Source organism: Schistocerca nitens, chromosome 2 (genome assembly GCF_023898315.1).
Source record: "Schistocerca nitens isolate TAMUIC-IGC-003100 chromosome 2, iqSchNite1.1, whole genome shotgun sequence".
Taxonomy (NCBI): Eukaryota; Metazoa; Arthropoda; class Insecta; order Orthoptera; family Acrididae; genus Schistocerca; species Schistocerca nitens.
This window is the reverse complement of record NC_064615.1, coordinates 1,002,550,561-1,002,566,834: the sequence shown is the minus strand read 5'-3', so window position 1 is coordinate 1,002,566,834 and position 16,274 is coordinate 1,002,550,561. Positions and strand designations below refer to the sequence as shown.

General features: G+C 43.0%; 1 protein-coding gene across 1 annotated transcript; it reads left to right on the top strand.

The window, feature by feature from the left end:
- Window positions 1-331: 331 nt before the first annotated feature.
- Window positions 332-13,589, top strand: LOC126234760 (uncharacterized). The gene is made up of 3 exons (XM_049943509.1): window positions 332-361; window positions 3,699-3,891; window positions 13,195-13,589. The coding sequence occupies exons 2-3, from the start codon at window positions 3,699-3,701 to the stop codon at window positions 13,314-13,316; spliced, it is 315 nt and encodes a 104-aa protein (XP_049799466.1). The 5' UTR covers window positions 332-361; the 3' UTR covers window positions 13,317-13,589.
- The last annotated feature ends 2,685 nt before the right edge of the window (window positions 13,590-16,274 follow it).

The window sequence follows — 16,274 nt, the reverse complement described above, 5'->3', positions numbered from 1 at the left end:
ACGGGTTTAGTGAGATTATATTTGTTACAGCTTCTAGCAGCGGTTGTGTTAATCTTTCGCAACTGATTTGTGCGGAAGTTATCTTACGCCTTCAGTTTGCTCCTTCCGTTATATGCTTCTCACCCAACCCCTTTGTTACGAGCGACTTTTCACGTGCAGTCCGTAATAAAAGGCAAAAGTGCTTGGGAAGAGGAACGACTGAGAATTTCCCCAAGCGTGGTAGCCTAGCGAACTCTGTCAAGGTCAACAAGACGGTGTAACAGGTAACGCAACTGTCACAGGAATTAGTGGTCTCGTTGTATATATATGCCAGCGTCCGCCGAGGACAAGGAGTTTTCGAGACGGCTTCTTCCAGATCAGGGTGAGTCAGCATTGGAGGTTTTCTTCACAGGGTCACAAGTGTTCTCGTTCGATAGACTCCTCACCAGTACGGCATTGCCTGTTTAAAAATGCGAAAGTACACTCGAGCTTCGAATACATTCGCTTTCCCTAATACCGATTTTAAGTTATCACTCCATTTCACATCGCTTCTTAGTATTACTTCTAAATGCTTACACGTAGTTAGTTAATTAGTTACGTGTTCCAGTTATCATTTAAAAAGATTAACGCAGGGTGTTCGGAAAATTCCGCTACAAACTTCTAGGATTTGTAGAGGGGAGAGAGTACATAACATTTTGAATAGGAACCCATATCTGGAAACTTATTGTTTCCGTTCAACGACGGTTTCAGTTCACATGTTTACGTCATCCACTTATGGTCGAGGAGCTGAATTAAGGCGTGACACAGTACAATTGTTAAGTAACAATTCGAAAGGAAAAGTAACGAACATCAATTTATCAATGAAGCAAATTTGTTTGTATTAACACTTAAAGATTGCGTGTATTCATCATTCCAAAACAAAAAAAGAACCAAGCATACTGTGGGTACAGAACGGTACCGATGTATTACAACAGGGGCTCAACGTGGCGACCACCAACGTTGTTACAGCCATGTTCTGGTACACGCTCTCCATCCCACCTGGTGTCTCTTCAGTTTCTAGTGCAGCGGACAGAACTCGTGCCAGCAGATCTTCCTCTGTCTCTACAGGAGTCACGGAAATTAAAGTCTGCATACGGCCTCACAAGAAGAAGTCCATAGGAATTCAAACCGGTGATAGCGGTGGCCACGAGGTTGGACCAACACAACCTAATATATTTCACCATATCGGTTGTTGAATTGTCTCCGAACCACACGTGAGAAATTGGGTGGTGCACCACCATGCTGAAAACATATTTCGTGATGGGCATTCAGTAACACAGCTTCCAAGAACGGGTCCAATATTTTTGTAAGAAGATTGAGCATACAGGACCAGTTAGCTTGAGTGGAAGAAGGTACGGCCAAATCACATGACCGTCCAGAACACAGTTCCTAGTGAACTTACGTTCACCTGTGAAGAGAATTCGACGTGAACAGGTGTGTGCCGGTGCAGCGGTGCGGGAACCACGTGTTGCAGGCAGCGCGTAGTGGAAAATCTGGTGGACCCATAGCGTGTACCCCTCGTAAGTGGTACGGATGTAACTGTTACTCACGTAGAACGTCCTAGACGATACTATGACGAACACTCATTGCGTGTGCAATTGTTAGAGTAATCCTTGAAAGGCTCGCTTCATCTCGATGCAGTACATCTTCGTATCCTGGGCTGCGGCGTTGCCGTGAGGCACCACACTGCTGCCTCCTCACGGTGACGGCACCTGTTTCTCGGAGCCGCTGCGTAACTTGGGCAAAACATTACTGCAGTGGCGTGCTACGTTGCGGAAAACGTCCGTGATACAGCCGGCTAGCAGCTTTTCCTCTACATCGAGCTTTTATATACACAAGGAGCATGTCTGTGGATTCCGAAAACGTGTACCGAATCCTGTTTACTGTGTCGGAGATGCACAGGCATTGAAGAAGCCTCGCGGGAAGGCATACGTTAAGTGACATCAGGCGACCATCTGGCGTAGTACACGCCCTCCTGTCTACCCTATAGCATACCAGGACAAGCAGCTCTGAGACTCTAATCTAGGATTCTTTCCCTCAGCTGGTGTGGACGCGTTACACATCTGAGTTTGTAGGATTAAAAAAAGTAACAGCTCCTCACTTCCTTCGAATACAGGGACAATCATCATAACGGATTACGTTTTAGCCAAAAAGTCACAAATAAGTAGTGAAGAGGGAGCAGGTGTATTAATGTGGTGCAGTTGGAATGAATCGTTTAGCACAGATACGAATGTCTCCTTAAGACTCCATCGTAGCCGTACTGTTTTTCAACCTACTCCTATATTAACGATATCTCTTCAGGAAACAGATTAGAGTTGCATTTACTATAATCCGATATTTGATTGAGAAGTCCAGAAAAGTGCTTGGACATTTATAATTTTACTGCTACGGGTTTTTCAGTTGAGGAGATTGACGGTGAGAGGAAGTATATCTAAGGTTACGTGACGTAAATTAGAGTTTGTACTACTGCTGTTATAAGTGTTTTCGAAATGAAACAACTGGAGCATTAAATACTTTTGCCATAAACTTATTAAATTTTACGCTCATTTGCTTATTACTTAGGACTGTAATTTCATTTAGGCTTTATAAGGTCGCGGAAGTTTCGAGATACCGGATAGCGTCTAGGAAAAACGCGAAATTGCTTTCGAGTATATCTCATGAAACTTTGGCTAGTTGAAAACTATATGTCCCAGCGATTCCAAAATGAAACAATTTCTTTAAAATAATGAGTTGTTCTCTTTTTCGTTGCTTACTATGATCATAAAAGTCAATTTTGCGAGGAATTCTAAAATTAATATTTTTTGTATTGTTGGGAGTCAAAGAGTCAAATAATGTCAGCTCGAAGGATCATTTGAACAATGCAGCACTTAACCATCGACCTTAGGACTGGCAGTGGATAAGTGTTAAGCTACCAGCACGAAGGTCACGGGTTTTCTCCCCAGTTGGTTCTACGATTTTTTTCAGTCACTTATGGCCTCTTTATCTAATCATGAATACTAAATATGAAAATGCTAAGTTGCACTGTTTTCGAATTCAAAGGTCGAAGGAAGACAAGGGCACACCACCTGAAAAATGACCACGCCCTAGGAAAAAGCTACAGAGTTGAAACATACTTTCGGATTAGGAAGAGATTACCTTTACAGACATTTATTAGAATGTCTTAACATTTAATTTAAAAAAATTCCTAACAGTAAAATTTTTCATAGTTGATCACTTATTAGTACACAATAACTACCAGTTCAGTCATAATATTATCTGAAACAATATGTCCAACATGTCCCAGTGTTCGAACGAAGTTGAACCACCGTTTCACTTATACTTTATACGATAAACAAGAAAGATAGTTCAAATGGCTCCAAGCACTATGGGACTTAACATCTGAGGTCATCAGTCCCCTAGACTTAGAACTACGTAAACCTAACTAACGTAAGGATATCACACACGTCCATGCCCGAGGAAGGATTCGAACCTGCGACCGTAGCAGCAGCGCGGTTCCGGACTGAAGCGCCTAGAACCGCTCGGTCACAGCGGCCAGCCAAGAAAGCTGTTTCCAGTCATATCCCTCTACAGTCCTCCCAATATCTGAAATTTTGGTTTACTAGATTAATGTTGTTTGCAGATTTCATACTTGTTGTCCACGAAGATACCGGTTTGGTTCGTTCACGATTATTTTGTTCCAGATGTTCGGGAAGCTGTTTGCAGCGCTAGTAGTAGTGGCGCTTGCGCAGTACGCGAGAGCTGCCGGCGTGAATTGCGACGACATCCGCGTGAGCTGCCTGCAGATAGACCCCAAAGTGTGCAGTGCGCGCGGTGGCGTCTTCATACCCAGGGGCGGTTTCTGCGGCTTCTGCGACATCTGCCCCAAATACGTCGGCAAGTTCTCCACATTTCCTTCAGCTCCGTTTCCTGGTCACATTTCACCCACTGGGCTAGTGAATACTATTTGTAACATATCACATCCTTGGCTGTGCTCGTCCAGGCAGCTACTGTGTGAGTCGGGGGTCAACTTCCGGGGAAGTAATCTATTGTTCTCCATGGAGAGAACGGGCCGGTCATTCCTTAATCTTGCTAAATCGGTCCCGGGAAGCCTTGGAAAGATTCAGCTCTTTGCTACGTTCTAGTAGAAGAAACTAGAAATCGCCATTGGAAATGTTTGAATTCTATTCCTGAGGGTAGTTGGCCGAAAGGCCCGAATATTGATACACTGTAAGAGAAAAAAAGACCCACGCACCAATAAGGAGTTATCCAGATTGGATGGGACTAGATAGATGTGATGTGCATGGGCAGACAAACAAATGGTTATAGTTTCAGAAAAATTGGTTGATTTTCTCAACAGAAAGAGCTTCATAAACTGAGCGTTGGTCTACCTTTGGCTCTTATGCAAGCAGTTATTAGGCTTAGCATTGGCTGATGCAGTTGTTGGACGTCCTCCTGAGGGATATCATGCCGAATTATGTCCAGCTGGCGCGTTAGAAGGTCAAAATCCCGCACTGGTTGGAGGGACCTGCCCACAGTGTTCCATACGTTCTCAAGTGGGCAGAAATCCGGAGACATTGCTGGACAAAGTACGGTTTGGTAAGCACGAAGACACGCAGTGGAAATACTCATCGTGTGCTTGCTGACATTATCTTGCTGAAATATAAGCGCAGGATGGTCTTTGTTGTAGATACGTCCAGCTTTTTGCTCGAAGACTGCTGTCGGAATTAAGAGCTAAAAACTCTCAAATTTACGGGCTACAAGACATATTCTCCAGTTCTCTGCCACAGGTAACTACCATCTTACCCTGTTTACTTATGTGCAACCCTGCGGTTCCCAGCAGCTCCCTGTTATGTCGTAATTTGCATTGCATCTGTCAGTTTAGTAGTTTTTTATTTCCTCTTTGTTTCCTGCCAATGAAGACTGGTTTGAAGAAGTTTTTCACAAAAGTCTGTATTGTAGAAGTTTTATCCATATCTGCATAAATACTGCATACTACATTTATTTGAATCTGCTTTATAATCAAGCACTCAAATGGCTCTGAGCACTATGGGACTCAACGGCTGAGGTTATTAGTCCCCTAGAACTTAGAACTAGTTAAACCTAACTAACCTAAGGACATCACAAACATCCATGCCCGAGGCAGGATTCGAACCTGCGACCGTAGCGGTCTTGCGGTTCCAGACTGCAGCGCCTTTAACCGCACGGCCACTTCGGCCGGCAATCAAGCACTCATCTCCCTCTACTATTTTTTACTTCCCCCATTACCAATATAACTTCCCCTTGATGCTTTTGGAAGTGACATATCAGTCTATATCTTCTTTTAGTCCAGTTACGCATTTAGTTTTTTTCTATAGATTTGTTTCAGTACAGCCTCATTAGTTATTTGAACTGCCCCCTAATCTTCAGCATTCATTTGACCCACCACATCTCAAAACTTTCTGCCCTCTTCTTACTTGTACTGCTTATTGTCCACATTTCATTCCCACGAGCTAGAGAAGTACTATCTGATAAGACTTCCTAACACGTAAATTTATTTTCGACCAGCTGCTACCCACAACTGCGTTCGTGTATCAGCAGTTTTGTTTTGATGAGTGACGGCAAGTAAAGCATGCATGCTACAGTATGTGCAATAACATCAGCTGCCCTCATGTGTCTGCCTGTTTGGATAAGCATGGATTGCAGTGTGCGCCCCACTCTGCCCCTTCCAAAGCTGTCCCACCATACGATGCGTTGGCATGCGCAGCGTCGCTTCTGAGCAGTGCCTACAGAGGGACGTGGGCAGGAGTGCACATCTATGCACTGTGCTACTGAAGCAGCTACACATTATACACCATGTACATTATACAACAAAGAGTGTGGAAGTATGAATTAAACACAATGAAGATTAATAAGCTTTTCATTCATTAGTTTGAATAGTGTCATGTAGCACATACGAACCAATAAAAGCATTTTCACAAATGTGACAAAGAGCAAAAGTCTTAGAGTAAAAATATCTTTCAAAGACGTAATATCTTCCCTATTTCGCGTAATATTTTTCAAATCAACACGTATCTCGTACCAGACACTTCTCATAGTAGTCTATATTCTCCCCAGAGTTCATCTACCTGTATAACAAATTTCATGGAGATCGAATCAGTGGGTTAGAAATAAAAATGTAACGAAGAGTTACTTACTCAATTAAACTATTAGTAAGGATACCGATAAAACTTTAAGTTAGAATATCTTTTTTCTGTCATTCGGTTTTAATGAAATAAATCCGACTCAGTGCATGAAGCAATGCTGAAGTTACCTGTGAAAATTCCATGAAAGAGACTATCGTCTTCAAACAAACAGGCAGACACGACTGTTTCAGATGAAACTTTAAATCACGATAACCTTTTTCCGTAATCGTTTTCTGATGAAATAAAGCCTACACGGCGCCCAAGCTATGCCTAAGATACCCGTGAAAAATCCATGAAAATTCGTCCAGTAGTCGTTCTCGCTTCCCACGCCCGGGTTCCCGGGTTCGATTCCCGGCGGGGTCAGGGATTTTCTCTGCCTCGTGGTGACTGGGTGTTGTGTGCTGTCCTTAGCTTAGTTAGGTTTAAGTAGTTCTAAGTTCTAGGGGACTGATGACCACAGATGGTAAGTCCCATAGTGCTCAGAGCCATTTTTTTTCGTCCAGTAGTTTTGGAGATTAGCGTGTTCAGAGACGCAGACAGACACGACGGTTTTAAGTAAAACTTTAAATCACGATATCCTTTTTTCTTGATCCTATTTTGATGAAATAAAGTCTGTATGGTGCCCCAAGCTATGTTCAACCTACCTGCGAAAACCGCATAAAAATTCATCTAGCAGTTTTTGAGAATCGTGTTCAGACACGACAATTTTACAGATTTATTATTAGTATAAATCTTAATATATTTATTTCTCAGAAAAATTTAACTTGTTATGGGCAGCTTACATTTTATATCTTATGCAGTCGTTAATAAGTTTACTACTGATTTTACTTTCTCTTTTAGGTATCTCACTGCCTCGAAATGATTTAATTCGAGGACATTCAAATAGATTTGTTTCACTTTTATCGATGTTCTTACAATCGCGTCTTTTCAGGGCACTATCTTACATAGGCCACCCGTAGGATCTCGTTTATCTCCTTTGGTTCTTATACAGCAGGGAGTGGACAAAAATTTGAGTACACCATAAACACATTACCATGCCTAAAACGGTGTACGAAAATCGTTGGCATCGAAAACAGCTTAAATTCGTCTCCGATAAATAAAGGTCCTGTGAAACAGTGGCAAATCCAGGTAATTATGATGGAGATACATAGCGATGACGCACCCTTCTCTCCAAAGTGGACTACGAATACTCAATGACATTGACATTGCTCAGAAAACCGGCCCTGGACGAGCAAGTTGTGTGAACAGAGGCCCTGCCGTCTTGGAACACAACATCACCATTGGAGAAAAAACATCTTACCATGGGATGGGCCTGATCAGCTGAAATAGGTCAAATAATCCTTGGCAGACCAAGGAGCCCTTGGAATAGTACGATTTAGCTATCCAGATCATCATCGAACCACCGTCACGTTTCACTTTCGGTACGTAAACTCTGCCAGAAGCTCTAAACAAACAAGACTCATCCACTGAATGGCATTATTCCGTTGCTCCGTAGTCCAGATTTTTGGATTTGGGGATTGGTATCACTGATGTGTTGTTTTCGAATTCAAGCGCGCCTTTTCATTCCCCACATCTGGAGCTCCATTCGTGTTTCCTCGTGCTGGCAGGATTTACGAGTGCGACATTCAGTTCCTCGGTGACTTCTGCAGCTGTCTTCATCTCAGTTTTTGTCACCATCCTCTTCCATGACTGTGTGTGTCACGATTACTCAACATACACTTTCTTCCACGTTGTACTTTCCCTGTATACGGCATAAATTTTCAACGTGGTACCTCCTGGACACCAAACATTCGCAACACTTGGTTACGGAAGATCCAACAATTATCCTATTTTCGAATTCACTTACCTCCGACATAATGCTCTCATAGTTAAATACAACACTGTTCTGATCACTGCCGAAACTTCCAACGCATTCCGGACTTTGCAGAGATTCTTTCATTGTAAACTGCAGGCTTGGCTCCCATCTTCATTTATGATCAAGCATGAATTTCTCGCGGTGTTTCCATATTTTTGTCCAGCCCCTTCAACTGCAGTCTTTATTCTGCACACGTTATAGTTAACATTCTTTCGCTGCAATATTCCCCTGATAACTCTCAAATTTCAAAGAATCTATTCCAATCAAAGCTGTCAACAGCTTTCTTGTAAATCTCCCAATTTTGTATCTCCAAAGTAGACTACTGGCCATTAAAATTGCTACACCACGAATATGACGCGAAATTTAACCGACAGGAAGAAGATGCTGTGACATGCATGTGATTAGCTTTTCAGAGTATTCACACAAGGTTGGCGCCGGTGGTGACACCTACAACGTGCTGACATGACGTAAAAAATGGTTCAAATGGCTCTGAGCACTATGGGACTCAACTGCTGAGGTCATTAGTCCCCTAGAACTTCGAACTAGTTAAACCTAACTAACCTAAGGACATCACAAACATCCATGCCCGAGGCAGGATTCGAACCTGCGACCGTAGCGCTCTTGCGGTTCCAGACTGCAGCGCCTTTAACCGCACGGCCACTTCGGCCGGCGACATGACGTAAGTTTCCATCCGATTTCTCATACACAAACAGCAGTTGACCGGCGTTGCCTGGTGAAACGTTGTTGTGATGCCTCGTGTAAGAAGGAGAAATGCGTACCATCACGTTTCCGACTTTGATAAACGTCGGCTTGTAGCCTATCGCGATTGCGGTTTATCGTATCGCGACATTGCTGCTCGCGTTGGTCGAGATCCAATGACTATTAGCAGAATATGTAATCGGTGGGTTCAGGAGGGTAATACGGAACGCCGTGCTGGATCCCAACGGCCTCGTATCACTAGCAGTCGAGATGACAGGCATCTTATCCGCATGGCTGTAACGGATCGTGCAGCCACGTCTCAAACCCTGAGTCAACAGATGGGGACGTTTGCAAGACAATAACCATCTGCACGAACAGTTCACGACGTTTGCAGCAGCATGGACTATCAGCTCGGAGACCATGGCTGCGGTTACCCTTGACGCTGCATCACAGACAGGAGCGCCTGCGATGGTGTACTCAACGACGAACCTGGGTGCACGAATGGCAAAACGTCATTTTTTCGGACGAATCCAGGTTCTGTTCACAGGATCATGATGGTCGCATCCGTGTTTGGCGACATCGCGGTGAACGCACATTGGGAGCGTGTATTCGTCATCGCCATACTGGCGTATCACCCGGCGTGATGGTATGCGGTGCCATTGGTTACACGTCTCGGTCACCTCTTGTTCGCATTGATGGCACTTTGAACAGTGGACGTTACATTTCAGATGTGTTACGACCCGTGGCTCTACCCTTCATTAGATCCCTGCGAAACCCTACATTTCAGCAGGATAATGCACGACCCCCCCCCCCCCCATGAACCATGGACCTTGCCGTTGGTGGGGAGGCTTGCGTGCCTCAGCGATACAGATGGCCGTACCGTAGGTGCAACCACAACGGAGGGGTATCTGTTGAGAGGCCAGACAAACATGTGGTTCCTGAAGAGGGGCAGCAGCCTTTTCAGTAGTTGCAGGGGCAACAGTCTGGATGATTGACTGATCTGGCCTTGTAACATTAACCAAAACGGCCTTGCTGTGCTGGTAATGCGAACGGCTGAAAGCAAGGGGAAACTACAGCCGTAATTTTTCCCGAGGACATGCAGCTCTACTGTATGATTAAATGATGATGGCGTCCTCTTGGGTAAAATATTCCGGAGGTAAAATAGTCCCCCATTCGGATCTCCGGGCGGGGACTACTAAAGAGGACGTCGTTATCAGGAGAAAGAAAACTGGCGTTCTACGGATCGGAGCATGGAATGTCAGATCACTTAATCGGGCAGGTAGGTTAGAAAATTTGAAAAGGGAAATGGTTAGGTTAAAGTTAGATATAGTGGGAATTAGTGAAGTTCGGTGGCAGGAGGAACAAGACTTTTGGTCAGGTGATTACAGGGTTATAAATACAAAATCAAATAGGGGTAATGCAGGAGTAGGTTTAATAATGAATAAAAAAATAGGAGTGCGGGTTAGCTACTACAAACAGCATAATGAACGCATTATTGTGGCCAAGATAGACACAAAGCCCATGCCTACTACAGTAGTACAAGTTTATATGCCAACTAGCTCTGCAGATGATGAAGAAATTGATGAAATGTATGACGAGATAAAAGAAATTATTCAGGTAGTGAAGGGAGACGAAAATTTAATAGTCATGGGTGACTGGAATTCGTCAGTAGGAAAAGGGAGAGAAGGAAACATAGTAGGTGAATATGGATTGGGGGGAAGGAATGAAAGAGGAAGCCGCCTTGTAGAATTTTGCACAGAGCATAACTTAATCATAGCTAACACTTGGTTCAAGAATCATGAAAGGAGGCTGTATACATGGAAGAAGCCAGGAGATACTGACAGGTTTCAGATAGATTATATAATGGTAAGACAGAGATTTAGGAACCAGGTTTTAAGTTGTAAGACATTTCCTGGGGCAGATGTGGATTCTGACCACAATCTATTGGTTATGAACTGCAGATTGAAACTGAAGAAACTGCAAAAAGGTGGGAATTTAAGGAGATGGGACCTGGATAAACTGAAAGAACCAGAGGTTGTAGAGAGTTTCAGGGAGAGCATAAGGGGACAATTGACAGGAATGGGGGAAAGAAATACAGTAGAAGAAGAATGGGTAGCTCTGAGGGATGAAGTGGTGAAGGCAGCAGACGATCAAGTAGGTAAAAAGACGAGGGCTAATAGAAATCCTTGGGTAACAGAAGAAATATTGAATTTAATTGATGAAAGGAGAAAATATAAAAATGCAGTAAATGAAGCAGGCAAAAAGGAATACAAACGTCTCAAAAATGAAATCGACAGGAAGTGCAAAATGGCTAAGCAGGGATGGCTAGAGGACAAATGTAAGGATGTAGAGGCTTGTCTCACTAGGGGTAAGATAGATACTGCCTACAGGAAAATTAAAGAGACCTTTGGAGATAAGAGAACCACTTGTATGAATATCAAGAGCTCAGATGGAAACCCAGATCTAAGCAAAGAAGGGAAGGCAGAAAGGTGGAAGGAGTATATAGAGGGTTTATACAAGGGAGATGTACTCGAGGACAATATTATGGAAATGGAAGAGGATGTAGATGAAGACGAAATGGGAGATAAGATACTGCGTGAAGAGTTTGACAGAGCACTGAAAGACCTGAGTCGAAACAAGGCCCCGGGAGTAGACAACATTCCACTAGAACTACTGATGGCCTCGGGAGAGCCAGTCATGACAAAACTCTACCATCTAGTGAGCACGATGTATGAGACAGGTGAAATACCCTCAGACTTCAAGAAGAATATAATAATTCCAATCCCAAAGAAAGCAGGTGTTGACAGATGTGAAAATTACCGAACTATCAGTTTAATAAGTCACAGCTGCAAAATACTAACGCGAATTCTTTACAGACGAATGGAAAAACTAGTAGAAGCCGACCTCGGGGAAGATCAGTTTGGATTTCGTAGAAATACCGGAACACGTGAGGCAATACTGACCTTACGACTTATCTTGGAAGAAAGATTAAGAAAAGGCAAACCTACGTTTCTAGCATTTGTAGACTTAGAGAAAGCTTTTGACAATGTTGACTGGAATACTCTCTTTCAAATTCTGAAGGTGGCAGGGGTAAAATACAGGGAGCGAAAGGCTATTTACAATTTGTACAGAAACCAGATGGCAGTTATAAGAGTCGAGGGGCATGAAAGGGAAGCAGTGGTTGGGAAAGGAGTGAGACAGGGTTGTAGCCTCTCCCCGATGTTATTCAATCTGTATATTGAGCAAGCAGTAAAGGAAACAAAAGAAAAGTTCGGAGTAGGTATTAAAATTCATGGAGAAGAAGTAAAAACTTTGAGGTTCGCCGATGACATTGTAATTCTGTCAGAGACAGCAAAGGACTTGGAAGAGCAGTTGAACGGAATGGACAATGTCTTGAAAGGAGGATATAAGATGAACATCAACAAAAGCAAAACGAGGATAATGGAATGTAGTCAAATTAAGTCGGGTGATGCTGAGGGAATTAGATTAGGAAATGAGACACTTAAAGTAGTAAAGCAGTTTTGCTATTTAGGGAGTAAAATAACCGATGATGGTCGAAGTAGAGAGGATATAAAATGTAGACTGGCAATGGCAAGGAAAGCGTTTCTCAAGAAGAGAAATTTGTTAACATCGAGTATAGATTTAGGTGTCAGGAAGTCGTTTCTGAAAGTATTTGTATGGAGTGTAGCCATGTATGGAAGTGAGACATGGACGATAACTACTTTGGACAAGAAGAGAATAGAAGCTTTCGAAATGTGGTGCTACAGAAGAATGCTGAAGATAAGGTGGGTAGATCACGTAACTAATGAGGAGGTATTGAATAGGATTGGGGAGAAGAGAAGTTTGTGGCACAACTTGACTAAAAGAAGGGATCGGTTGGTAGGACATGTTTTGAGGCATCAAGGGATCACAACTTTAGCATTGGAGGGCAGCGTGGAGGGTAAAAATCGTAGAGGGAGACCAAGAGATGAATACACTAAGCAGATTCAGAAGGATGTAGGTTGCAGTAGGTACTGGGAGATGAAGAAGCTTGCACAGGATAGAGTAGCATGGAGAGCTGCATCAAACCAGTCTCAGGACTGAAGACCACAACAACAACAATGCACGACCGCATTTTGCAGGTCCTGTACGGGCCTTTCTAGATACACAAGCTCTGTTTGACTCAATGCCCAGGCGTATCAAGGCCGTTATGCGACCGGAGGTGGTTGTTCTGGGTACTGATTTCTCAGGATCTATGCACCCAAATTGCGTGAAAATGTAATCACATGTCAGCTCTAGTATAATATCTTTGTCCAATGAATACCTGTTTATCATCTGCATTTCTTCTTGGTGTAGCAATTTTAATGGCCAGTAGTGTAGCTCCTAAGATAAGTCATAATGTAATTAGGTAGTTTATTTGCAATCCACTGTACGCATATCTTGATAAGAAATTAGAACTTAGTAGCTTATCGCAGATGTAAACCAGAATTGTCGTTTGTTTAGGTGTGGGGCAGTCTTGCAAAGATGACGACCCGTATCTGCCACCAACGCCCACGTGCAAAGAGCCCTTTATCTGTGACCCAGCCAGCAAGAAATGCGTGGCAGCGCCTGCAGGTGGCAAGTAAAGTGACTACACGGCGCGTCTCAGCTCTACGGTTGTTGGGCCTGAAGCAGCATTGCATACAAAGATAGTGTCGTCATCGAATTGCCGTTCTGCATTTTACACTGAAGCTGAAGACAATTAACACTTAAAATTAAATTGCCCAGAAAATTCCTGGGTCAAATCATAAACATGTTATTAATTTGTGTTAGAGAAATTCAACACATGTTGCTGAATGACTGTAGAGTATACTGCTGATGGAAACAGTGTACTTATTACATGCCAAGAGAGGTCAAATTTCACCAATTTTCGCTTGAAAAATAAAGGTTTGAAGCAAGTTGAACTGTGTGGTATTTTTTCTGTAATAGCTTTCCGCTATCTTTCTTAAGAAAAACATAAGGGGATAGACTGTTAGATATTCCCACACAATAATGGGTTTGCTGATTCTAATTACAAAAGTCGTAATAAAGATTTGTGGCTTATTTTACATTAACCTACAAGATACAAAACACTTGGTACACTCTAATGAGGAACTGAACTGGAGATCGTTCTTGTGTTGGAGAGACAGAGCTGTTGACCCTGCTGCATGTGGAATAGTACTGTTTGTTATGTGGATGGTATGACGTCAGACCTTGTACTGACCTACAATGTGAGAGTCAAGTCCAGAGTGGGCAAGACGCACAGTGTCTTCGAGTTTTGTGGGTGATAGATCCTGGGTACACGACGTATGGGGTGCTCTGTTTCCGTGCAGGCACTGGGATTCTCACATGTCATTGTGTCAAGGGAGTAGAACTTGGCTCATACCTGTTCAGATGGTGCGGTAGGGAAGGGGACACTGGAAAGTAGTGGTGGGGGTTGTATTGCATGTGGTCACTGCTCAATAGGGGAGGTGCAGTTCAATAGCTGAAACCTGCTCACAAGCAAAACTCCTCAGTTATAAACAAGTGAGTCTGTACATATCAACACGTTGTGACACTAAGACCAATAATTCAACAAGTCTGTAGTGTCTGAGTCTCTGAAATGGAGCCGCTCGGTCCTCAGAACGACTTTGCGTTTCTGCGCAGTTTCCAGCTTAATTTGCGTGATCTCTATCACGAGAACCTCGACTCGGCAAAACGCTATACTGTAGGGTACAACTGCTGTGGACAATAACATGTTGGTGAAATGCGTTGACGATGACTAATGTGGATAGGAATAATTGATAGTGCTGCAAATTGCTCACCAATAGACTTCTGGGCCACAACAAATAATGAACAATTACATCTTCCAGAAACAGATACTGTGTGGCATCCATACCACCAATCTGTACGTCTGTCTCACCTCACCACACAAGACGCGGAGTTTACTATGAAGAGAGGGTCAGTTCGATGTATGTAAGATTGCCATGACTGAAGAGTCACGATACGCGTTGGAACACACATATGGCAGGGTATGAGTACTTCGCAAACGACATGGGCAGTGCTCACATGTATGCATGGGTTTTTGTGTGTGCCTTCTCTCATTCGCTATCGATACGGGAATGTATTGTCAGACCATGTGTGTCCATTTGTTCGTCCTGAATACCCTGCAGCTGTACCGTCAACAAGACAAATGCAACGCCCCATCGCTCTAGAGTTCATCAAAGTACTTTTAGAAAAATTCCACAGACGTGAGTATTGTTTTTATTTAGCCCCTCCCTGATACCTAGCACGCCATCAGACGATATTGTGTGAGCCAGCCCAGACCAGAATCTATGAGTCTATGACGCAATTCTAGCGAGTTCTCCAACTGTAAACATCGCTCTATATATGTAAAAGACTACTTCAGACGATAGCCTCTTTGTTTATCATAAGTTTTCGCTTGATAAAAGCGCTCCTGAGGCAACAGACATTTTCGGTTAAAACACAAAACTGGCTGCAAATTATCTGTCTCTTTTCATAGCAACCTTTTCCTGTGTACTTGCTTTATCAGCTTTCTTCGTGTAACTGTAGTTCTCGCAATTTGTTTCCCTTTTACAAACTATCCGCAGCATTATTAACATGTTCCGGAAGTCAGAACCATCTCTTATTCGCAATGATATAATAAGTTTTTGGGGGATAGCTTCCGTTATATGATCCTATAAATCTTGACGTGAGAACAATATTCAACTTACTTTTCGACACTTTGCTTAAAAATCATTCTGAAGAAAATGAGGTAACGTAGTCAGTGTACAAGGTAAGAATATGAGTTGACATGTAGTTTGCCCCGACTGAAATACGATTTTCGAATTAATATTAATTAATTAAAGCATCAGTGAAATGTACCGATAGCTTTCTAAATACTTGGCCTTTGCATACCAATCTGTGAATCAAATGCTGTCTTCGGATGTACAGGGTAGTTGTATATCTACAACGACTCCGATATACTTTGGAATGCAAGTAAAGCAATTCTATGACGTCACAACGCCCGGCCCCTCGTCAGTGATGTCATCACTCTTATCAGTGATGCCATCAGCATTTCAACAAGATCATCACCATCATGATCGCCATCACCAAGTCACAGCCGCCTCCCTCTTTCCTCCTCCCCTTCCCTCCCACCCTACAAGTCTCCTTGAATCACATTCTAGTACTTTACAAGCCATTACAATGAAACAGCCAATCACAATGTACATCCAGCACAACCATCTTGACCTCGCTCAAAAGTATCTAAACGATCTGATTGTTTTCCCTTCATGTCCAAAAGTGTTTATACAGGGTGTTACAAAAAGGTACGGCCAAACTTTCAGGAAACATTCCTCACACACAAAGAAAGAAAATATGTTATGTGGACATGGGTCCGGAAACGCTTACTTTCCATGTTAGAACTCATTTTATTTCTTCTCTTCAAATCACATTAATCATGGAATGGAAACACACAGCAACAGAACGTACCAGCGTGACTTCAAACACTTTGTTACAGGAAATGTTCAAAATGTCTTCCGTTAGCGAAGATACATGCATCCACCCTCCGTCGCATGGAGTCTCTG

Coding starts and splice junctions, on each gene's coding strand:
- LOC126234760 (XM_049943509.1), top strand. CDS start 3,699: ATGTTCGGGAAGCTGTTTGCAGCGCTAGTAGTAGTGGCGCTTGCGCAG. Junction 3,892..13,194: donor CATCTGCCCCAAATACGTCG/GCAAGTTCTCCA, acceptor TCGTTTGTTTAG/GTGTGGGGCAGTCTTGCAAA.